Raw genomic sequence first — 25,542 nt, 5'->3', positions numbered from 1 at the left:
GTGTGAACTCACCTTGAGTTCCATCTACAAATCCCAGCATTTTAAGCACCCCATGTGGGTTTGACTGCCTGACATCAGTCTTGTAAGTTTACGTCAGTCTTGTACTATACACTAGTTCGAATGTAGAAGGGAGAATCAATAAACCTACTGATGGGATCCTCCAAAAAGATCTTTACTGTGCGTCAAAATAAATTGGTATAATAGGTCTGTACCTATTCCAGGGTCCAGCCAAACAGGGAACAAAATGTAAAAAAAAATCGCAGTCATGTTATTAGCCCACATTTTTCCTTTTCTCAGCAAATGGATGATATCTACAACTTAACAACATGAATTTTAGTAGAAAAAGGAAGACACAAAGAAAAATATTCAGACAAGAATGATGCACTTTGATCATGGCAAGCAGCAGAACATACTTTTCAACAATTTCTCAAGTCCTGCATGAAGATTAAAGAGCATTATAAATTGTTTCAGTTAGCAGCAATTACTTCCAGGAGATTATATTTCCTGAACTCAATATTTCATTCATTAGTCTTTGAAGGCAAATGTTGACCATAAGCTTCTTTAGCCAATTCAGGCAAAAATATCCATGGATTTTACAAGGAGAAAACAAAAGTGAAAGTTTGAGAAAAGACCCTTTCTCTTCTGGTTAAGCAGAATCACTTCTTTCTGGAATCTTACGTGTTTTAACACAAAGGTTGAGAAATAGGAGAGTCTTCATTACTGATCTTTATCTCTCAATTCCCATAAAACTTGGGTATTTTCTTAATCTACATTCTGGTGCAGATGATGTCTCAGTGAGAGATCACTAAGATGGAGTTTGCAGTGTCTACATATGCAATTGCTTCTGATAATTTCAAAGTACCAGCACCACAATTACTATTCAGCTAGTGATCCCAAGACCTTATCTCTTTGAGTGCTGTACCTTGGTTTCCATTCTTTTCCAAATGGGGATCTCCTTGGACAATTTGTGAGGTAGAAGTAATTACCCAATATTTACTGTGATTCTTTGAGATGATTACTCATATAAATTTGAGTTCCCTGTCCAGTTTCCCCTGTGTTTTAGAGTCCTTCAGTAAAGGTTTCCTGAATTAGTGGAAAGAATTGAAGGGTGGTTGGGCCTGGTTGGTCTCCTTTTTCCCTATCTAGAGAGGCCAGAAGGAAAACAAAATGTATTTGATTTGAACTTTGCTTTCTAGAATCCACCAAACTCATGTTCAGTCTAAGGAATATGAAACTCTCTGTGCTGTTGTCTCTGATTTCCTGACTCCCACCTATGGACAAATGAAGTTTGTTCATTAATCAGTACTACCCACACAGTCAGACTTCTGTATACTGGCTAAAACCTGTCTTGTAGAGACTCTGTTGTACTAGCAATAAGAAGGCAGAGCAATCATTCTTTCAAGAATTTGCTTAGGAAAATGGTAACAGACAAAAGGCAGAAATTTTTCATTACATTTATCCAGAATGATGATTTTTATGCCAAAATATGTTTGTCTGGAGGTGAGTGATTAACTTCTCTTTTCATAATTAATTCTGGAAAGTTGTATTGTTGCCTTTCCTTACAATGAAAAGCTTGAATCAAACTCAGCACTGGAAGAATGTATTTCTCCATCAATGTAGGGTAGATGACTTGTTCCTATTTGATGTTACTGTTAGGCCATATAAATAACAAATGACAGTATGCTTTGCCTGCAAATGATAATGATAAATGGGGGGTGGGGGTGTATTTAAAAAAAAAAAAAAAAAAAGGCTTACTGATATTTATTTGGAAGTAACAGAACTTTCAGCAGCTTGCTTTATGAAATAATAACTTAGCTTTTTATTTATTTAAGTCATTAGAGGTACGACTTCAGTATGAAGTAGAAGATATCATTACTCCTGAACCAGAAATGATTCCTCCATTTCCAGATGCCTCCTCCCAGCTTCCTTCCTTAAAGAGCCTTTCAGGCAGTACCAACACTGTAGCATGTGAAGGACCGATGAAGGATAGTATTCCGTGTCTTAGGTAAGTCTATGCCATTGTTCAAAGATCTATCTTTCTAAAAAGAACTCATATCTTTTATATTAAGAATCCATCGACTATCAAGAAAAACAGGTTAATCATACGTATGCAACACAAAGTGAGAAGAAACCAAAATGTGGAACAAACAAAAGAATTAAGGCAAAATAATTAACAAGGGATTTTAAAAGGCTAGAAGTAATTATGGAGAAGATAAACTGTTACAGTAAACGTTGACTAATTTTCCAGTATGACCTAGGAGTACCTCTTCATCTCATGCCCACAATTTTGAATGGAATACAAGCACTACAGAATAAATCAAGGAATTTCTGAGGAACTTTTTTTTTTTTAGTTCATAAAGAGATTTCTGTGAAGCAGACCTGCAAAGCTTTCCTTCCTTGATTAATTAGTACACTAAAATCTTTCTTTGTGAAAGACATATATGCATTTTATGTTGTGTAAGAGAATGAAACTGTGTTCATACTCATGAAACAATCTTTAAAATATACAATTATGAAAGAGTTGCGCTGTGTGGAAGTGTATATATATTTAATCTTTAGAAAGAAACAAATTGTTGTCTGCTAGAGTACATATTGCTACTGTTTGGAGTAAATTATTATGTTCTTACTAATAAGGCAGATAAATTATAGGTTTGGATAGGTTCAAAACAGAACCCCATACAAAACTCCATAAACTGTAATTTTCCAGCCATTATAGTACACTGCTGATAACAATTGCTCTCATTTTAGTGAATTCATTATTATTTCAGTCTAATTATTATTAAATATTTTAAATGCCTTAGTTATTTCAAAAGCAGTTTAAATGAACATTGCCTGACTTTACAGATACTTTGGGCTGTTGAGCTCCTGAAAATAGCATTAACATTTAAAAGCAACATCATGGCATTGTTCTTGTAAAATTAACAGTATTTTTTTGCATCCTGTTTGTTTGCCCACCTCGTTCAGTCAGGCAGTTGAGCCTCAGACCCCAGTTAAATCATTAATGTAAACCATGAAGATCAATAGAAGGCACACAGAGAAGTTATTAAAAGAATCCCAATGTGAAATCTATTTATGACACTGAAATCAGCAAGAATGCAATCGATTATTTCAGTGGTTAACATTTTCCCCTAAGAGATTCTTATTTGATTTGGTCTGGAGAGGAGAGGAATTGTTGATCTTGGAGTCAGAAAAGCTGTAATGAACCAGTAGAGGTTCTGCTGATTAGTTTTTAGAAATTTCCTTAACTCTATGTAATCTCACATTAAGATGGCCAACTGATACTTGTCCCATTTTACACACAGTAAATGTAAACTTATTTTGACAGAAAAGTGATTTTTAAAATTCAAAGTAATTATACCACTCAAACTGCTGGCATACTCCCTCTTACATTTATATAAAAGTATGCTGTGTACACTCTGATCCTTTTCAATAGGGAAAGACATATAAATATTCACACTTTTCCCCCAAACCCTAACCAGGTCCACATTCCTTATCTGTCAAAAAACTTCTAAGTAGAATTATGATGATAAAATGAAAGTAGTGCTGGAACCACAGAAAACCTAGTAGAAACTTGGATGATGCTGTTGACTTTATCTGCAAGTCATTAAGGTGGGCAGCAGTACAGAATCTAAGATACAGTCATAGTAACATAAAGCTGCAGCCACCTACACATGGAGGGTGAGTGCACAACTTGAACTATGTTGATAATCCAGATAAAATTTTATATAAAACCTCGCTTTTAATCTTGGCTCCATTGTGTTTATTTTCATATCTGCTTCTCAACCTTGTTACAGCAAATTGGTGGCACTCCACACTACATAATTTTTGCTAGTCAGAATGACTGAATGTGTTTGTGTCTGTGAACAGGTACTAGAAAGAAAGTGATTGAAGGGGCTGAAGTAATGAAAACTTGGCATTTTTCTGAAATCAAAAGTAAAAGTTGCCAAGAGAGGCAAGCAGCAGTGTGGAATAAATACTGTTCTTGCTTATTTCAGAAGATTTTATAATGAAATATGCAGCTATAATAAGAAACTGTTGTATTTGTGATTGTGCAGATAAATATTTTTGATGTAAATGCTGTCATCAAAAAGCTGTACCCAGAATGTAAGTCTTTGTTCAAAGACTTTTATTATCCTCCCAAAATTAGGTAAATCAAAGGTTTTGACATTAGCTCCAAGTAACTCCAAAATGATAAAGAACTGTGATTATCTCATGAAGAAAGCTAGAAACCAAAACTTTGCAACAACTAAATTCAGTGAAGCATAACAAGAGCATGTCAAGGAAATCACTGAAATATCTATATTCTTTCTGAGCATACTCCTGCAGTCTGTTTAGATTTATAGTACAATCACTTCAAAAAAAGCAATCCAAAGCAAGGTGAAGGAGAACTAAATGTCAACATTACTGTTCAAGCAAGATGGTTAGTGAAACCAGGGAAATAACTCAAACATCCTTTAAAGAGGAAGGCATCACAGGAACATGGGAATGACAAACTGAATCACAAAATCCAAAACTATTTTACTCTGGTCTTATGGTCTTTCACGAGTTACAACTTACTCTGTGCTTGGAGAAAATCCCTGTGAAATAACATCCATCTTACCAAAGAAGATCCTCAAATTTGCAGTGAAAAATAGAGAGAGAAAAGTGTTTGCTTTTTCTGTTCAGGTCACAACAATCGAAAAAAAACTTAGAAGACACTTCAAGTTCTCTAATTCTTTCAGCATGTTGTTAAAAACACATTGAAAAAATAATATGATAATAAAAACTTGTTTTAGAAGATCAGGATTAATTCTGCAGCCATTGTCACTCTCATGGTAGTTTGTTTAGAAGAAGAAAAGGATAAACACATTGCCTCAACTGATATTTGTTGGAACTCACCATAGCAGCATGACCCTTGTGTTCCCCCCATCATCCATTAGAACATATGGACTTCTGCTCAGCTGAAAGGGTCTTAGACTAAAGTCTTGCTTCTTGTCTCTCATTTACCTATTTCATATTTTTATAACATTTTTAAGGGCAGAAGCTGAAAACAGAAACACCTTGGCGTCCAAGGTGGAAATACCACCACAAGTGTGCCTCTTAAAGGCTTATCCACAGGCATAAGAAGTAGAAGGGCCTTGTCACAGAGATACTTTGGAGTACTATTTGTATCAAATATTTGGTTTCTGCTTGCTGTGAAGCTTGTTTGAAAAGAATACACCTTCACTGTATACAACTCTAATTTGTAGTTTCAGTTTTTCTCTGTTACCAATAGGCCCCCCACCCTTAGCAGCTTGAGTTCACGGATGCTCGTCCCTTTGTTCTCACCACAAATATTCCTGGGTAATTCAGGGCTTCATTAAGCTTATGGATAGTGTCATTTCAGAAATGCTCTTGGATACGTATCTTAGGAAGAAAGGAAAGGGAAAAGCTTTAGTGCCAACAGAACAGGTAAGAAAGGGCAAAACTTTGAGGAGATTTTTGCTGTTCATAGAAAGCAACAATACAAAGCTATTCCAACTGTGATGGGGTGACTTTGGCTGGCTCCCAGGTGCCCAGCCTGGAGAGAGGAAGAGGAGGATGGGAAAAGCATCCTGTGTGCTGAACTGTGCTGCCATGTCTTTCCTATGACAAGCACAGAGCCAAGTGGCTGATTACTCTTCCGAATAAATGGATATGTAAGGTCTGAACAGTACGACGGGCAAAAGAAATAGAGTGCCAAGCTACTGTTAAGGAAATGTATTTAGAAAGACAGATGAGGAATGCCTTTGTCGTTAAATAGTAAATAAGGGAAAGATTTGGCAAGGATAGTGAACCTTCTACAATAAAAATATAAGCAGTACAGTACAGCATAAACTATATTACTGAAATGGTTAAAAAATTCAAGGCAGAATGTGAATGTATTTCGAAAGGCAGTTACCAAAGATGTCATATCATATCAGGTGCAGGTGCCCAGGCACTGGCAGGGGGGCTCCAGTTTTCCAGAATGTGTGCTCTGTGTCCATATAAACCAGCTAATTTCCTTCTTCTCCTGATTCTTAGCCTTTCTTTCAGTACTATTTTTCACAGGGATAGAGGATTACATGTTTTAGACTGCCCTGCAATGACTGTGTGCAGAGGGGTGCAATATAAGCAGTCTCATTTACAGCTACAGTAAAAATGCACTGGCTAGTGGGCTTTACATATAAATTGCTACCTACAGTGTGAATGTACTAATGAATAACATGAATACCTCAAGATATTGCTATTATTACATAATATCTTCTTTCAGTGTATCATCATGTTAATTTCTACCAGCTAAGAACACACATAAAGCAGTCATACGAAGTGTTCCGTTCTTACGCTCCCTCTTAATATATACACCTTCACTACCTGCTTTGCAAGTCACTGAACTTTCCGTAACAGAATATGAAGAGGTGTTAATAATTACATCAGATTTTATGTAGGAAGCATTCATTCATTAAGACCAGATCAGATATTAGGTGATTATACGCAGGTGTTTGCACTAAATGGACAAATGATGATAACTTCCTTCTCTATCAGAGGAGCAGTGCTATGCTGGACCTTGTTCTCACCAACAAGGAGTGGGGCTGGTGGAGAGTGTGAAGCTCCAGGGCAGCCTTGGCTGCAGTGACTGTGAAATGATGTAGTTCAATATCCTTAGGGCAGTGAGGAAGGAGCACAACAAGTTCACTACCCTGGACCTCAGGAGAGCAGACTTTGGTCTCTTCAGAGATCTGCTTGGCAGAGTAGTGAAGGGAAGGGGGGGCCCAAGAAAGCTGGTTGATATTTTAAGGTTCACCTCCTCCAAGCTCAGGAATGATGCATCCCAACAAAGAGGAAGAACGCCAGGAGGCCTGTCGTGGCAGTCTGGTGAAGTTCCCACAGACTGGAAAAGGGGTGACATAACCCCATTTTTAAAAAGAGGATAAAAGAAGATCCAGGGAACTACAGGCCAGTTTCACCTCTGTGCCCAGCAAGATCATGGAAACTCTGCTAGGGCACATGAGAAATAGGAGGTGATTGGTGACAGCCAACATGGCTTCACTAAGGGCAAATCGTGCCTGACAGATCTGGTGGCCTTCTGCAACAGGGTTAGAGCGCTGGTGGATAAGGGAACAGCAACTGACATCATCTACCTGGACTTGTGCAAAGCTTTTGACACTGTTCTTCATGACATCCTTGTCTCTAAACTGGAGAGAAAGGGTTTTGATGAATGGACCACTCGATGGATAAGGAATTGTCTGGATGGTCACACTCAGAGAGTTGCAATCAATGGCCCAATGGCCAAGCGGAGAGCAGTAACAAGCAGTGTTCCTCAGGGGTGGGTGTTGGGACCGGCACTGTTTAACATCTGTGTTGGGGTCATGGACAGGGGGATCGAGGCACCCTCAGCAAGTTTGCCGACGTCACTGAGCTGTGTGATGTGACCGACACGCTGGAGGGAAGGGATGGGCCATCCAGAGGGACCTGGACAGGCTGGAGAGGTGGGACCGTGCAAACCTCTTGAAGTTCAACAAAGCCTGCACATGGGTCAGGGCAATCCCAAGCACAAACACAGGCTGGGCGAGGAGTGGATTGAGAGCAGCCCTGTGGAGAAGGACTTGGGGGTATTAGTGGATGGAAAACTGACCACGAGCCAGCAATGTGCACTCACAGCCCAGAAAGCCAACCGTGTCCTGGGCTGCATCCAGAGCAGTGTGGCCAGCAGGGCGAGGGAGGGGATTCTCCCCCTTTGCTCTCATGAGACCCCACCTGCAGATGTGTTCAGCTCTAGGGCCCCCAGCACAAGGAGGGCATGGACCCCTGCTCGAGCAGGTCCAGAGGAGGTCATGAAGATGATCAGGGGGCTGGAGCACCTCCCCTGTGAGGACAGGCTGAGAGAGTTCAGGGGGCTCAGCCTGGAGAAGAGAAGGCTCCAGGGAGACCTTATAGCAGCCCCCCAGTACTTAAAGGGGCTACAGGAAAGCTGGGGAGGGACTCTTTGTCAGGGAGCACGGTGATAGGGTGAGGGGTAACAGTTTTAAACTGAAAGAGGGAAGATTTACATTAGATATAAAGAAGAAATTCTTTACTGTGAGGGTGATGATACACTGGCACAGGTCCCCCTCCCTGGAAGTGTTCCAGGCCAGGTTGGAGGGGGCTTTGATCAACGTGGTCTAGTGGAAGATGTCCCTGCCTATGGCAGGGGGAGTGGAACTAAACAATCTTTAAGGTCCCTTCCAACCCAAACCATTCTATGGTTCCTTGAAATAGAATTGTAAAGTCATTGTCAATAAGTTTTGAATATGCAATGGTGAGGACCGCTACAGAAAGGTACATCTTCTCATCTTGTCATGGCTCTTTGCATTTTCTGTTGTGCTTTACTTCAGAGCAAGAAAATTCAAAAAATAAAGAAATGTCCTGTTTCAAAGTATCGGAGGAAAGTATTTTAGGTTTTCCTTTCAAGTTAATTATTCATGACGATTTTTTAAGTGTGCGTTATATAGCATGAGAAAATATTCTGGAAAAGGAAAATCAAAGCAAAATGAATAATCAAAAATTATTTTTATTGACCTCCACCTACATCTTCTCCAGAGTTTCATTGCAGGAAATGTTGAAGTTTTTAGATTTGTTTCTACAACAGAAATTAAAGTCAAAACCTGGAATTCCTCCAAAATATCCCTGTTCTGATTGTAATGCCTAGTCTCAATGTACAGTATGCGGCTAGTGCTGATACTGCTCTGGGCTTACTAAGGCATTGTGCTTCACTAGTATTTTCTCAAGAGAAGCAGTTGTTATTCATGAACCAGTCTGTTTGTTTGTTCTTATCTTGTACCTCTCCTTCTTAGCGTTAAGACTCGACCTGTGCGAATGCCTCCCGGATACCAAGCAGATCTTGTTATTCAGTTGGTGTGGGTGGATGGTGAGCCTCCACAACAGATTACCAGTCTTGCTGTAAACTCTGCTTATGGACTGTAAGTAACTCAAAACTAAGGTTGCTTTGATTTATTGTTTCTTGCACTAAATCATATATTTTGTAACTATACTCTGAAGTTCCCTGCAGACAATTAAAGGCAGAGTAAAAATAATTAGAAGGTGCTATAACCCAGATTCTTGGGGGAAAATTATTTGAACACTCATAAAGATTGTAATATGAGATGTTAAACTGCCATTCTTGCCAGTATTTCTACTATTTCTATTTAGAAGTCTGAATCTTTTCACATTATTCCGTCTGCCCTTTCAAATAAAATATAATTACCCTTCAAATCTGTAATTTTTTTAAAGTTATTTTGAAGGGATCACCAAGGTGAAATACATTTCATAGAAAACGGTGATGTGATTAAGTGTTAAATGTCATTTATCATGACATCATATCTTAGTTGGAAATAGTCTTCTGAGAAAAGCATTTTTATGTCTGTGCTAATCTCTGTTTGCAAGAGAGCCAGTGACCTGAAATTGAAAATTGAATAAGGAACATTCAAATGCTAAATTCTGTTTGGAAATGCAAGTGAGCGTATCTCTGTGTTTTTACCTCGGGTTAAATTTATTTGCCAAGTTTTAATGTTTTCTCTCACTGAGAATCACCCAGATACATTAAAATGGTTTTCCCTCTAGAAGGTGTTACTCCAGTAAAAACTATAGGCTGTAATGGATGTTACGTGTCTGACTCCTACTGATTTTCAGTTAGTCACTTGACTCTCTCCAGAGACTTTGGAAGTTTTAGACAGAGCCTTTACATTTGTGCAAAAATGTTGTCATCTAGGGACTGTTTTGTCAAGTCTTTGGTCTGAATTTCCAGACAGTTTCCTATTCATGATCTCTCGAAGTTTCTTTTGTCTTACCATACCTAGATGCATTTGTCACTTGTACAGATTGTTGGGTTTTGCCTAATTCGCTCACTTGCAGGTCTCAAGCCTCAAGGCAGCATCTGACTTCAGGGGTGATCACACCATTCTCTCACTTGTAAACTAACAGGTTGCAGTTCTCCTAATACTCACAGTGGTTTCCTAAACATAACCTGATTCAATCAAATGCTTTAAATTGTTTCCTTTGCTAGAAGCAGTAACAGTTTACAGGACAGCCTCCTTTAAAACACCATATACGAAGTACATGAGTGTTTCAGAAATAAGTGCTGTATCGAAAAAATAGTCCAATAACCTAAATTTAACTTTCTTACAAAAGCTATACAAGAAAGGCCGATTTCTTTACATTTCTTCTGTAGACTCTCTTCTCTCTCCCTCTCTCTTGTCTCTCTCAACTTTTTTCTTGGGCTTATGACAAGGTACAATCCTATTTTTCATCAAAATTTTCATTTAATACTTTAGTTTTTTCCTGTTATCTAGCCTCACAATGTAGACGAACTGTTCCACTTCAGCAGGAAGCTTGAGGGTATGTCATTTTTGCCATGTTAGTTGTAGGGTTATTTGGGTCATCTTTTGCCTGTACTTTTTCCTATAATATCAGTTTAACTAGGAGGAAGGCATAGGAAGGTGTGTTCTGGAGTGTCTACTTCCAGTATTCTTTTAGTTACTTTGATTTCTGTAACTGTATATTACAAATAATAGGAACTCAGGGTCTCTGATGTTACTGCAGCCATGGGACAGTACTAAAGTAAGATATAAAAAAAAAAAACCTTTATCCCCAGCAAAGATAAAAGACTTCAGACATTGCAAAATTTTGTTTAATGTAATTTGTTTACTTTTAATAGTACCGTTACAAATTAGCAGTATTAACACCTGTTTATTTCTGTTGAAATGAATCACCAAAGCCTTCTTTATGGTATGAAACTAGGAAAGAAAAATTTACAAAATGTTTCAGTTACAACTGAAGATCAACAAGGTTAAATACAAATAATAACTTTGTTTTAAATTATGTTCTGTTGGACTGAAAGCAGTCGTTGAAAATTTATTACCAGCTCATGTGATAAAAAGTTTTAGCCAATTTACATATTAATTGTCAAGAAATGCCCTGTGAGGATTTTATGACACTTCTGTGAAAGATGCCCACAGAATAGAACATCTAGCAACTATTCATCATTCAAAACTGAGAAATTCATTATGCTTATTTTGTATTTGATTTCATAAAGACTTGGATGTTAGCAATTTATCTTACGCCTTGTTAATAGTAATATCTGTCTAGATTTTCTTATCATTCCTCAGCAGTGTTATAACATTAATGAGCAATTTCTGATTTTTCTTGGTAATCTTTTTAGTTAGAAGAAATATTATATCTGTGCTTGTGTGTGAACTTAGAGAAGCTTAGAAAAATGCAGACCAGGAAGTAATGGTCTGTTTTGTTAATTTGCTGGCCATGGAGTGAATGATCACCAGCTCTTCTTGTGACTCATGTTTTCCAAAATTAATAAATCTTAAGTTAATAATTTTCAAAATGCAGATGGTTATAATTTCTGTTCCCTGAAGTAATAACAGATGAGATTGACATCAGTTTTATTCCTTTACTTTTCTTTCCCATCTAGAACATGGCAACTTAGGAACACAGGAATTGCTGTCACACTTTACACTAGTAATCTTTCTTACTTCAATACCCTTTCTCTGACAATGCCTATTAACATATGCTTTAACGAAAATACAAGAATGCCAAAAACAAATAGAAAAATAATTTTTGACTATTCTTTGTCAGTCAATTTGTGTCAAGAAACATGAAGACATATAAAACTTTGCTCAGAATGGTTTTCTGGCAAATGCAGAAGATGGAGTTCCTTTTTGTCCCAGAAAAACTGTCTAAAAATTATTTTGTTCTTCTGTTAAGCATAACAGGCTTTGGTAATTTCTGAAACAGATACTACTCTTTGTTCATAAAACATGGAGTTTATTCCTCAGTGCACCTTATGATCTTTCCACATAAATACAAAATATTGCCAAATAAAAGTGTAATTGTACATGCTTTAACCTGGTGTATATTAGTAGCTGCTTAAGCTGCAGATCAGTGAAGAGTCAGTGAGGGGAAAAAAAAGAGTATGTTCACAGTATTTCCACAGATGCTGTACTAAAGTCAGTGTTAAGTGAAGGGTAGAAAACATAGTGTAGTAACAACCAATAGAATCTGAGCCAGTGCTGTAGATAGTACAGATCTACGTCCAGATTTTAGACTTAATTTACATAATTATTACTGGAATTATATTGTCCAGTAAAGCAACATTTAGACATTACTGCAATGCATTTGACACAGAAAGTTAAAGTGGGAAGTCTGCTTTCTGGTTAGTCAATTACTGTGTTTCAGGGAACAATTTTATAAATTCAGGATTACAAATCTGTAAGAATTACAAAATATAAACTTTGAGTTGTTTCTGAAGAAAATGTTTGTGCAGAATTCATAACAATAAATAATTATTATTGCTTGCAACACTTAATTACATATTACTAATACCTTCGAGGAACGTTTATTTTCTCAGAGTGGCGTTTGGGAACTGCAATGGTTTGGCCGTTGTGGACTTTATGCAGAAGACAGTATTGCTGAGCATGGGAACCCTTGACCTATATGGATCAAGTGATCCATACCAGCGTCAACCCCGTTCACCTCGCAAAAGCAAGCAGTTTGCTGCAGGTAGGAAATAAATTATTGTGGTTATGAACCTGATATGTTCTTTGGTTTTTTGCCTGTGGCTTTTTATAGTGCTTTGAAAATGCATGATGATTGCCGGCCAGTGGAGTTTTATAACTTGACAGAAGAAACATGCCATGCTTTAGGTACTGACACTTTCTCAGAAACAAAATGTTTTATGAAGTTTGTTCTTTTGGGATGGAGGTCAGCAAGTAATTCCCTTAGCTGAGTCTGTAAAAAATCATAATGAGCAGAGCAGTAAATTGTTTCTTTGGCAGTCACTTGAAGTGTAGTCTGTATGCTATTTTCTTTCTGGTTTCAACAAGTTCATACGAATAGGTGAGACTTCAATTTAAACTTAATTGTATCTTCTGCCATGTGCTATTCATTGGTATTTGAAGAGACGGTTGTGTTTGGAGAAGTGTAACACCTCAGAGACATGTTATGTAGGTAGCACAAGTAGCTCAAATTAGCCACTTTGTAAGTGAATAGATGCTCTTGATATTAACAGGCTAAATCCATCTGTACCCCATTATAAATTCGATGCCAAGAGGATCACATTTGTAAGCCACGGCTATTATTATGCATTGTGTGTTAGAAATATTAGTCCATCAATGCAGCTAAATTTTACCATACATTTTTGGTTATCTAAAAAATTTACTTGTATGATAAAAAAGTCAGATCTTCTATGTTTCAAATCTTTTTATTCTAGGTATTCCATAGTAACATACTAGAGTTAGACACAATTATGAAATGTGTTTTGCATAGCTGTGAAGTTTTAGAATTAGATTTAAAAATCTGTTTGAAAATGTTGAATTTAAAATCTAACCGTAAAATTATAAAAGCAGTAGATTATAGTGGGTTTATGACATCAGCATTTTCATCAGCAGACCCTGCACTAAATCGTCAAATCCTATTTCTCCATAGAGTCAATGGAAAATTTTTTTAACTGGGCATATGTTTGTACTCCCAACAGAAAATAAAATTTAGAGGATAAAATGTAAGCCTTCAAGTCTATTTCCATTCCTGAAAGACCATTTATCTCACTTTCTAGGCATTTAATCATGGCAAGCTTAGTTCTCATCTGTGCCAAGTGTTAAAGATGTAAATTTGTCACAGCTGAGGAGAGAAGAGACAAGCAGCTTTAAGCTACCTTCGGCTTCTCTGTCTGGTTCAGCCAGACTCACAGCAGCTCCCAAAGTAATTTAAGCAGCTAGCCACAAGAAGCATGCTGCAGAGCCCTGTACAAAAGGTGGATGGTAGGTGATGTAGAAATAGCTGTCATCAGCACTGTACCACACAGGGTTTCTCTGTATCAGTCTTGGCCAGTCTTTTAAGGCAGCGTTCCAGTTCTGCAGCACTGTTAGAATGGAGCCCACCGGGGATAAGTGACCGCTAAGAAGGAATATACAATTGCTCATAGAAACTGTGCATCTAAAAAAAGCCTCAGCTGCTTTCTCACCATCCATCCCACATCCTTTACTTTTTTGATTATTTTTCTTGTTATATCTCCCAATTGGAAGGTAAGCATCTGCTGAAATTTCTTCACCTTGGCTGTTCTAGATGCTGGTTATGATACCACTTCCTTTCACTTTAGACTGTTTTTTCTCTCTTTCCTCTGCCTGCTGCTGATGCTGGTGTACTGGCATGTTCCAAAGACAACTTTTGCATGCGTGGCCTGTCTAACTTTTATCCAGATTTAACGAAACGGATCCGTACTTCCTATCAGAGTAAGTTCTATAAAGGTTAGGCAAATAGCTTTATCATGAATGGACTATGCCTGACTTAAACCCATGTGTTTGTGCTTTGTAATGTGTTTTTTTTAAACACATTCAGCATGCATGCAAACTTAATATTTTGTGATGTCAACCATGCTTAATTTTGACAATTATCTTTATTACACAGATATTTCAAATCTGTTTTCTTCTTCCAAAAGAGTCAATGAGAAAACATCAGTGACTTATATGGGGCAGACTGGGCCTTAGAAATGCTTTTTTAACAATGTTATGTTCCTGATGACAGTATCTTTCTTTGATTTTATATTCATTTTGGTGTACATCTACTTATATGAAGCATTTCTTGTTTTGCAATGGCACTGCCTGGTTGTAATTATTAATTAATTCTTCCATATTTTCAGAAGAACAATGTGGCGTAGAAGAGTACCAATTGGATTGGGTGCTATGAAATTTAAAATTTTAATCTTGGTTTGGTACTTGAATATTTGGCTTTGGGGAACTATCCTGTGCCTCTGATCTTTAATGGGGAACGTAAAGTGGGTATAAAAAGACATACATCAAAGAGACCTATGAAAATTAATGGTTTTAATATCTTTAAATTTTGAATTATAGTGATATGTAATTTAAATATTAGTATTCATCACTGCAGAATGCGATTAACAAAGCTATAATTAATTTTGCAAAAATGACTGTTCAACAGATGAGCTGTAAGTTTCTTAATTAACTGCAGTGCTTATATGTAATTAGGTCTCCAGGATGCCTCTTATTCATCTCTTTTAAAAGTAGTTTTCAAAGAACAACTGGATAGGCAATTTTACATTAAATACTCGATATAGGTAAGATAAAAGGGGTAGCAGTTTTATCATCTTGCATAAATACAGAGTAATGTAGCTATTTAAATACATTTGTACACTCACACAAGAAATTCTATTCTGTCTCTGAAGAGTGATTACTCAACAACTGATTTCTATGCTTTTATTTCATAGTATTTCATAAAGGTTGTCCTGTTTAGATAAAGACTAGTCCAGTTACAAATTCAGCAGTCCATAAAAAAGTTTCATTTATAATGTCTTGAAGTTTGTTAGTCTGGTCTTGCTAATTTCAAATCTCTAACAGAGAACCTGACAGACAAACAGCAGTCAAAGGTTTGGGGGTTTTCCCCTGCTAAAAAATTAATAAGTTCTAAGACAAAAAATGACCAACATTTTCCTTCAAAATAACAAACACAGACCAGAGTTTTTCATGATTGAAAATTTATTGTCTTGTTGTCATCTTCAACCCCAAAATTGGGAAAGTCCACAAAATCTTCCTATATACATCAAAACTGAAAAAATATGAGTCGGACTCTTGGGCAAGATCATTAACAGCCTAATTTCTTTCCTCAAAAATTTTTTGGTTGTTGCTTTTCCATTCAATACTTATACAGGAGTATGTACTCTATGATCTGAAAGATGTACCAGGAAATAAGATAAAGAACAGGGCAAGAATGTGTCAGAGTCTTGAAAATATCTTGCTAAGTCATTCTCAAGTTATGCTTTGTTATATGTCTTATCTGAGATATGAGTGAGAGGTATTGAGAATGGATTTAGGATTTTGCTTACAAGTTTATCTCTTCTCGTAAGGGGTGATGATGGGGGGGGGGGGCAAAAAAATTATTTTGGGAAATTGTGCAGTTGAAGCTGATATTATTAAGGCAAAAGCAGGAGCAGCCATGATAAGCATTGGGTCTAGGGTTTTGAGGGTTATATAAATGAAAATGGAAGTTAATGGGAAGTCATATCAGGAGTTGATTCAATTAAGAAATTAAAAAGGAAGATAATTTCATGAGGATCAGTTTGAGAGAATAAGATTTGCAGGCATTGAAGCCAAAGAAAAGATTATCAATGAGCAAGATACTTAGACATTTGTCAGTCATTTTGGGGATGATTTGCAGGAAGAAACAGTCTAATTTAGTATCCAGCCTGAATCTAAGAGTTAAAGTGTGATGTTCCAAGGATGAAACAAATATTATGGATTAGAGTATCAGGGAAGGCAGCAGGGCTGATAGCTGTGTTGAAGTAGTGAAGAGAAGACTTCAGCACAAAAAATCAGAGTTCATCTTGGCATGTTAAGTTAATGTTATGTCTGGACACTTGCAAGTAAATTTTAGAAAGACAGGATTACTACTCTAACTTGGATGGAAGGAATCCAAATTAGACGTGTGTATTTATGAATCATTAGGGTAAAAATATATATTTATTGCCCTGTTTATAGGAGAGAATACTGGGACAGAGACATAAAGGAAGTCTTGGTGTTTCAGTCCTTGAAACTGAAGAGGAAAGGAGGGAGAGGCGGAGGAGGGAGAGGAAGGAGGAGGGGCGGGGGGAATCAAACAAGGAAAAGAAGCAATATGTTGGAGGAGAGGTTTTCCAAAGGAAGGATAGAATGAACAATGTCAAGGGCATCCAATATACAAAGCACAGCAGTGGAATAATTGTTTTGCATCTTAGCCAATAAATGTATAGATAGCTTGGTAAGAGTAACATGTGTAAGCCAGACTCAAAAGTGTCTAGAGCGGTCTTAGAGCATTAAGAAAGCACGTTCTGTGGTTTGGGAGGTAAAAGTGGGAAGAGAGAAAGAAGGGAAGAAATTAGGAGAAATTTGATCAGTTCTAGGCATACGTAATGGTAAAGACTGAAACATAATTGTCCTATCAGGGGAAGTAATCTGTGGAAAATAAAAGGCTAAGATGAGGGTAAGTGCAGAGCTGGAGCTAGCTTTCTGGTGTTGATGACCTGTTTCATCTGTTATAACATCTGCTGGCAGCCACCTTCCTTTGTAGCAATAATATGTTCCAAGACAAATAAAATAAACTCTCTGTGCAGTAGTGCAGAACTGTGTTGTTAACATATATTCACATATTAAAACAAATACATTTTCTGCATCTAGAGAAATAGTGTTTGCAGCAAAATATAAAAATACTAACTTGCAAAAACAATTTGCATCTCCTACTAGAAATTCATACCATCTGTTGGTAAAACAAGAAAATAAATAATCTTTATGAAGCATCCAAAAAGTCAGCAAGTTCGAAGTATGTTGATCCATTGGAAAATCATTTTCAGAATGAAGACTTTTCAGTGAGAAGTCCTTGTACCTCCTTCATGTCAGTCCCTTGAGAGGATGCGAGCAAAAGTAACCTTGGTCTGACAGGAGGACGCAGAAAACTGTGTGTTATGAGTCATTATATATCAGTAATTGACACTTTAAATCACACCTGACAGCACAGCAGAAGCTAATATAGGTTGAGTTTTAAGTCAACAGCTATATTCTGAACTGCCATTTCCAAAGAATGCATCATATTTAAACATAAAGAAATCATAGTATGGTAATTCAGTATGAAGATGATGGAATGAGATAACACTGGGCTTACTTACTGGCTTGTGAATATTTATGCTTATTTATAATTAATTTATTGTATGCAAAAATGCGATGGCTTTGGGTGCTTTTAAGTAAATGATCAGTCTGAAGCATTCATATAGAAATTTTAAATTTCAAAAATTATTTTAAATTATACGTTCATAAAATTTGTTACTCCATGCTAGACAGTATAATTTTTGATTCTTTAATAAAGAGGAAATGGGAATCAAAGTAAACTTTGAAAGGTATCCATGCCTTTAAAAGTGCTTTAATGCCTTATGTGATATATTTACACCTTGCACTATTTTCACATTTGTAATTTGTTCAAATCAAAGCCAATTTCTTTATAATGTCAATGGGTGCATCTTCTCACAGGTGGTTGTTTACGTTGCCACTCTCAGTTATTTGCCTTTTGTTTTGCTGCTATGTTCTTCTTGTTCTACCTGGACTCAAAATTTGCTGACATGGGGCTTTTGGCTAAAAATAGCTAAAATGTTATGTGGCACAGATGGGGCCTACAGAACTTCAAAATGAAAAGTGAAATATTTTTTGTAGTTTAACTTCAGTAGCTGTTGTAGTATCTCAAACATTCAAGGAAAGCTGAGTTGCATGGAAATACATGATAAATTATTGAAAAGATTTAGCTTGGTGTACTTAAAAAGGAAATGACAGTAGAAAATAAGAAGTAGTACAAATAAAAGCTTGAGGTCCCTTTCTTATCTCAAGGGGGAACAAAAGACAAGGTTTAATGGATTCAAAGGTAACCCTTAAAAATTGACAAATATGTTTATTCCAGGTCAAATCAATACTGATGTTTTTCCAAAGCACTCTCAAAGTTGCTCTAGCACTCATACAACTTCATTAGTGGTAGGAGATTTTTATTCTGCTTGTTGGGGCTCTTGATTCTCCCCATTTTTCAGAGCAGTTCAAAATTACAGTGTAATAAAATTAAAATTGTAATCTGCATTAAGATCCCACTGTTTTTAATACAAAGAGAACAGCACTGGTGACCAGATGGTAGCAAATTTTTTTTAAAAACCAAGAGTCTATATGAACTTTAGAGATGAGGATCTCTGAGCCCGAGTGTCCAGAAGCCATAAAAATTAAAACATGTCCCATCACAGGAGGCATGGTGTCAGATTAAAGCATATTGAAATGTTGTGATAGGATGTTTGAATACAACACATGCAGAATGTGTAAACACAGTATCTGTACAACAGTAACGCACATCTGAATGTGGGCTAATGTTCACTAGGCTTGAGGACTGGCGTGCTGTGTGTCCACGTTGCTAGCAGATGGATGTCTGGTGCTAGGCTGTCTGCCAGTCCCAGGTAGCCTATGGCATGAAGTGACAGAGCTTCATATAACAAGTGTGAACCACTTGATACAGGCCATAGGGCACCATGGGATACATACAGAGGGGACATTTGGATAGGTATGGCCATGCCCAGTTCACCCACTCAACAGTGAAGTTGAATAAGTGTTGTTGAGTAAAGGATGGCTCAGACTTTCTCTCCCTAGCGTGCCAAAAGGCATGTTTTAACTTGTACATGCAACCTGTGCCAAAGATAGATCTTCGTTTGATCACAGAAACAAGCTTAAGCAGTATAAACTAAGATTGCTCATGGCTGTCTTCTGTGGTAGATTGCTACAAATGAGTTCCTGAAAAATTTATAATCAATATAGAAAAGTATCTTGTCCAAAAATTGTGTTATATTCAGACAGCATTATCATTCCTCTGAGTCACTTAAAATGAGCTATCTTGTGTGAATTCATATAAAAGTTCCTAATATTGCATAGTAGTGGTGATATTCACTTTCTTCTTTAACCAGTACTGTCTTTTTTTTTTTTTCCTTTTTTATCTTCTCCCCCTTTCTCCCTGCATTTTGCAGCAGTTGAAAGCACAGAGTTGTTTCCACATCAGTTTGACAGGAACAAATGACTTTGGTTCATATCACAGACATAAAAATTTTGAAGTATATTTACTTGTTTTTTCTCGTTAGGTACAGTCACTCTTTGTCTACCCTGAGGCACTCAGAAAACAAATCTGAGTTAACAAGAAGTGTGATTTCTTTTTTTTTTTTTTTTGAAGCCAGACCTAAATTTCTGTAGTGACAGCCTGATAACTGCAGTTATCTGAAATAGGTATTTCCCTCGCATTTCACACCGTTCTGTTCTCCAAATTGACTTTAAAGTGCAGAATATCATCAACCAAGAAAGTTGAAGCATGCCCTGTTAGATTGTAACTTAACTTTTTAACTCCGTTTTTTCAGGCCTGACTGAACTCAGTGACAGTCCAGTTTCCCTGGAGCTAGAGCGTTGCAAGTCTCCCACTTCAGGTAAAGGTGATTGGCTTCTCTTCCTGCAGTCTGTATAAAGCCATTCATGTCATGCATCACTATGTTTCATTAATCCCTGAGAAGTGAAGTGTATAGTCACAGTTCCAAAGAGAAGAAATTACTGGAGAAGTGCTTGTTACATAGCACAATAAAATCTTAAGTCTGTTGACTTAAAGAAAAATTAAATGTACATGGGGCATCTTGAGGTGAAGAGTAGAAAAGCATTTGAATTAACAACATCGTGCAGGTAAATTCCTATGTCCTTGTATTAGAGACTTGTTGCTCTGTTTTCTTAAAAAGCTTTCTGACTTTTTTTTTTTTTCAGTAGAGAGTCCTTATAATTTTTTTAATATATGTATTATGCATATGTGCATGTAGAGAAATTATTTTAAAAACGGCGATATGGAGATGGTAAATTTTAACCATCAGAACCCACTGGTGCCTAAGTTACATAATATACAATGGAAACATAACCTCAAATAAAAATATTCATTTATCAACCACTTTGACCCAGCAGTGAAATCCTGGTCATCTAAAAATTTGTAAATGTTTCCCATTTTACCCATAGTCCTTCAGAAGGTGGAGTTCATCTAATTCCTAGAGACTTTTTCTGCAAGTACCTAGTCTGCATTGATCTCTTTAATGTTAGTTCATGTCTTAAAGATCATTGCTTAGAGCTCTTTTCTAGTAGCTGACTTTTAAATGTGATGGAAAATAAGGAGGTGTAGCTGTGATACATTCATTTTACTTGTGGTATGCACATCACACTTCTTTTCCTTGTGGTTTGGTAAGTATTGATAGATACCCTTTTTTTCCTTAGTTATGGTAAGAAATTCCCACAAATACACTATTCAAATCTTGTTATTATTTCACATATTTTACTTTATTATAACAGGACACATTAATCTTGAATGGAGGCCAATAATTAGTAGTTTACAAAAAGCTGAAATTAATAAAAGTGTTTCCCTGCCACATCAAGAACTAAAACAAAATATCTGGTTTGAAATATGTATTTCCTTGTATTATTTACAACCCAAATTCTGTAGACATCGAAGTGAAACAGGCTATAATAATATTGGTATAACACAAGGAACAAGATCTTGAACTGGGTCCCAGAAACGCATGATGTGGGCTTTAAAATAAAACATTTGATAACTCAGTATAATTAGACTATTTATTCTGTGGCTCACTGGGATGCATCTTTTCAATCTTTTCTCCGGAAATTAACTACAAACTCTTTTTACTGAAAATTAAGAGACCACTGTGCATATGCTTAGTTTTATAATGATGAGTAACTCCTATAGCACCTTACTTTTTCTGCAGTTAGCTTCATTTTTTCATTCAGCTATTTATCAAAAATATCTATTCTAGACTGTTAAATCTATATTTACTGTTAGAGCTATATCTAGCTGGATTGCTAGATCTATATCTATTAAGATTGTTTGCTCAAAAATTTATTCTGCTTTTATATTTTGGAGATAACTCAGTAGGGAAAACATGGCATATTTATGGATGTTTCCTATTTTAGCCCTTCCATGTTGTTTTCCAAGCTATATTTGAATCTTAAAAATGTGAAATTGGGTGCAGTTCTGTAGGCAGTAACTATTATTAGAATTAACTGTTTTTTAAACTCAAAGTTAATTTTACTGTGACTGATACAATTTTTTTTAACAAAAATAAAATAATTTTAAAATTAAAATTAATTTTGCTTTGGCATACCTGGTCTAAAACTGGGCAAAATCAAGTCTAATCATCTAGAGTAACTGACCTCAAAATTGCAACCTCCAATAACTTGGCAGCAGAACTATCTTGTGCTTATCAGCACAGCCTCACAGCTACATCAGCCTTTGTACTGGCTAACATTTCTTTCTCTTAGAAACGTAACTAACAGATCTTCATAGTTATGGATTCATCAGGCAGGATCTTTCTACTTCCAGTCTTGCCTTTGATCTGTTTATAGGACCACGTTCCTCCACAGAAGATGGGCCAAGACTTTATCCTTCACAAATTTAGCGGAAACAGAAAGAACAGGGTATAGCAGCAAGTGAATACCAACCTTGAATTTTAGGAATGGTAGGTAGAGGAAAGGAATAATCTTCTTTAACCACTGATATCTTATTTTAATTCAATCAGTATTTAAATACTATAGTGATGCATTCCCAATACTGTACAGGAAGGCAAAATGTTAAAGCAGCCATTTGAAAGATTCTGCTTTTTTGTGAATATCTGAGTGGTGGCAGTCTCCCCTGTAAATAAAATGTATTCCATATATAGCAATATAAATGGAATAACATTGGTAAAAGTTGTGGAACAAAAAATTTTAAAAATAAAACCCCCGAACACATCTATATAAAGCATGTTTCGTGAGATTAGTGATGCAGCATGGCATGCTATATAATGGTATTTGATTGGCTTAAAAAACCCCTCAAATTATATAAAGAACAGTAGAGATCAGGATTTTTCAATACCATCAGATTACCTTTTTCTTACTCATGCATGCCATGTTCTTTCAGTGGAGAAATTAAAACTGCATTTAGATTGTTGTTTGTGATTTGGAGTTAAAAGTTAGGGCGTTGTACTACATTCACTCTACAATGACATTTGAGAGCTCAGTAGCTCCAAAAATAAAAATAAAAAACTCTGAGGCCTTGTAAGCACTCATAATGTGAATGGTGCTACCTCCAATGCTGGACTTAATTACTACACAAAGCATTATGGAACAGTACCCATTCCAGTAAACTTTACCTTTATTTTTATAATCTCATTAGGAAAATTTATTGAGGGGTTTTGAGGAATACAATACATATACATAACTGCATAATATATATGTCCCTTACTGCTTTGTCCATTCATATGCAGCTTGATATTAAAGCTTGTACTTGACAACACATTGTGAGCACCAGAAAATGCATCTCTGAGAGGTCATTTAACTTTGTTGTGTAAGATGCAATGGACAGTTAAGACTTCTTTCAAAGCCCAGAAGGAAAGAATTTCATCTGTTTGTATATAGGAGAGTGACATCAAATGTGTGTTCTAAAATGAAAGTGCATTCTTGTTTTTTCTTAAGAAGTCACCTTCATATTGGGGGTTCACATCCAAAATGCTTTTAAGACTATATAGCTTAGAGAAGGCCATGTAAAAATTTCCACAGTTGATTCCCATAAGCTTTGGAACAGGTCCCTAATGGCAAGATTATGAGTTTTTTATACATACTGTGCTTTCCAAGTGCTGCTATCCTGATTCATTCTACTGGTTAAATCTGCTGGGATTAGGTCCATGCCATGCCGAGCTCCCACTTGGTACATGAAATGTTTTTAAATAGCTCTGTTTCAAGAAGAATATTATTAAGTTTCTAAAAGTTACTCTTTTTTAACTTGTGGGTATCTGCAAAGTAGCCGAGGAGATCTGACTCAGTTTGAAAATTATGTTCTCATGGAAAACAAAGCAAGAAATTAAATGTTTCAAAACATTTTGTGTGCGTGGAAAACATAAAATGTAATTTATTTTGAAACCTGATTATTGATGACACTGCCAGCATAACCATTTCTACTTATTTATATTAAATTAAAAAGGATGTTTACTAGTCAGAACGGTAATCATTAAAGAGAGGTTAGCTCCTGCACTGTGAATACAAGGTACATTTTATCACCTTTCCCAGTATGTGGGGGGGTTTCTGATGAGGTGAATTCATGTTTGAGAACGGATGTGTATGTAGGGATTAGCAAGGATCAGGGAGCAGTATGAGCTGGCAGAGGGGAGGAAATGGGGACTGGGGTTTGGGCCACGGTGTTTGGCTCAGGGGGAGCAGTAGATGTAGCCCCCATGGTGCATGGACTGGGGAGACAGGAGCTAAGCAAGGGAGCAGGGCAGCTCTGGGGGAGGTGACCAGGGCCAAGCACAGCCTGGTGATTGCCAGACAGGTGCAGGGACAGGGGAGTATGTCAGTCCATGAGCCCAGGTCGAGATCAGCAGGGCCCTGGCCAGGCACAGGAGTGGCAGCAGTGGTGCAGGAGCTGTAGCTCAGGGCAGAGTGAGGGTTAGGTTCAGCTTGAAAGTAGCTCCCACTGGGATATGCTGCCTGGGGTGCTCTGCTTGAGGTCACCAAAGGAAAAGGGTTGTCCCTACACTAGCTCTGAGCCCTGGTAGCCAAACCTCCAGGAGATCCTGGAGATCTTCTTGTCTACCCCGTCCAATTGGAGAGCTAAATATTAGGCTCTTAAATCCATATTTTAGTGGTGGGGAACTGGGACTGATATTCCAAAGTTATACAAGCAGAAGCTCCCTAATTGGGAAAAGAAAAAAAAAAAAGCTGTATGAAGTCACGTTCATTCTGAATAATATTAAATTCTCTGACTACGGTCCTGCTGTAATAGCTGAGGGAAACACTCCACTGAATGTCATAGCTGCGAGCACACATTTGTTTGTGGGTTGTGCCTTGGTGTTTTCGTTGAAAGGAACCATATGGCTATGAGACAGGATGATGTCAGGTCAGGAGACCTGGGTGCTCAGCTTAGCTCAGCTACCAGACCTTACCTCTTAACTCTGCCTGTGCCTCCTTCTCATCCCACAGTTGGATAATGTGACTGTTTACACATTAAGCTCTTTTGGGCAAGGGCGGTCTTGCCTTACACTGTGGCATCACAACTTATTCTGACTGCCTCCAGCACTGAATACAAACAAATACTGGCAACATCCTGCTAGCCTCTTGAACCTTTATATTCTACTTCAGTCTTAAATTGAACTGATTTTCAAAAGCTCTTTCTCAGCAAGATAGGTTTATATGCGTGATCCTTCTTTATAATAAATGTGGAGATAGTAAAATATACACGATTTAGATAGTAAAAGTAGATTACATAACATGTACATTCTGAAGAGTTTAATAAAAAGTTCGTTTTAGCCAAAAAAATGTAACATGCACAGCTTTAATCACAGTACAGCATAAAAGCAACCAGTTCCTCTTTCTATTTTTACCCTCAAAAATGTGGTCTATTCACAGTGGTCCATCCTGTATCCTAGCAAATCATGCCCAAAATCACGTCACAAATTTCCAAATTTGGTGGTGGAGATGGCAGTAGGAGTAACTCCTGGCTTCCTCAACTGCACTTCCTTCATTTCCCCATGCTGTATGTTTCCTTTGTCCTTCAGCCTCCTACTCACCATGTCCTCTACTCAGAAACCAGCTAACCCACTGGATACTCCTCTCATTCTGATCCTCAGCATCCTGATTTGGATTGCAGCCCTCAGTATGGCATGCCTGTTTTGTCTGTGCACAGCTGTGGCAGCTCCCAAATCAAGCCTGTTTAGAGTCCTTCAGAGGAATCGGAAAGTGCGTACTTTGCATATGCTGTGTGAGTCTGCACGCAAATAGTTGGGAGCTATTTCTGTAGTCTTGCAGTTCATACATATCTACACCACAATTTGGGAACAGCTGTGGCATATGACACAAGACATGTAATTCCTGTTATACAGAAACACATGTAACATAGAAATAGAAGAGGTTAAACAACCAATTTGCAATGCTCAAAGCCCCCATAATGAAAGCACTAATG

The 25,542-nt window shown here is 37.1% G+C and overlaps 1 protein-coding gene across 1 annotated transcript in view; it reads left to right on the top strand.

Annotated features, from left to right (window-relative positions):
- Positions 1-25,542, top strand: part of STXBP5L (syntaxin binding protein 5L) — a 202,229-nt gene that overhangs the window by 138,561 nt on the left and 38,126 nt on the right. Inside the window, exons 16-20 of the mRNA XM_074900267.1 lie at positions 1,833-2,005; positions 8,811-8,936; positions 12,374-12,525; positions 14,181-14,252; positions 19,928-19,993. Coding sequence (XP_074756368.1) covers positions 1,833-2,005; positions 8,811-8,936; positions 12,374-12,525; positions 14,181-14,252; positions 19,928-19,993 — 589 coding nt within the window. The remainder of the gene's footprint in view (positions 1-1,832; positions 2,006-8,810; positions 8,937-12,373; positions 12,526-14,180; positions 14,253-19,927; positions 19,994-25,542) is intronic.

This window comes from Athene noctua, chromosome 1 (assembly GCF_965140245.1).
Source record: "Athene noctua chromosome 1, bAthNoc1.hap1.1, whole genome shotgun sequence".
In the NCBI taxonomy this organism is placed as follows: Eukaryota; Metazoa; Chordata; class Aves; order Strigiformes; family Strigidae; genus Athene; species Athene noctua.
The sequence above is the reverse complement of the archived record's forward strand: the minus strand, read 5'-3'. Positions and strand labels throughout refer to the sequence as shown.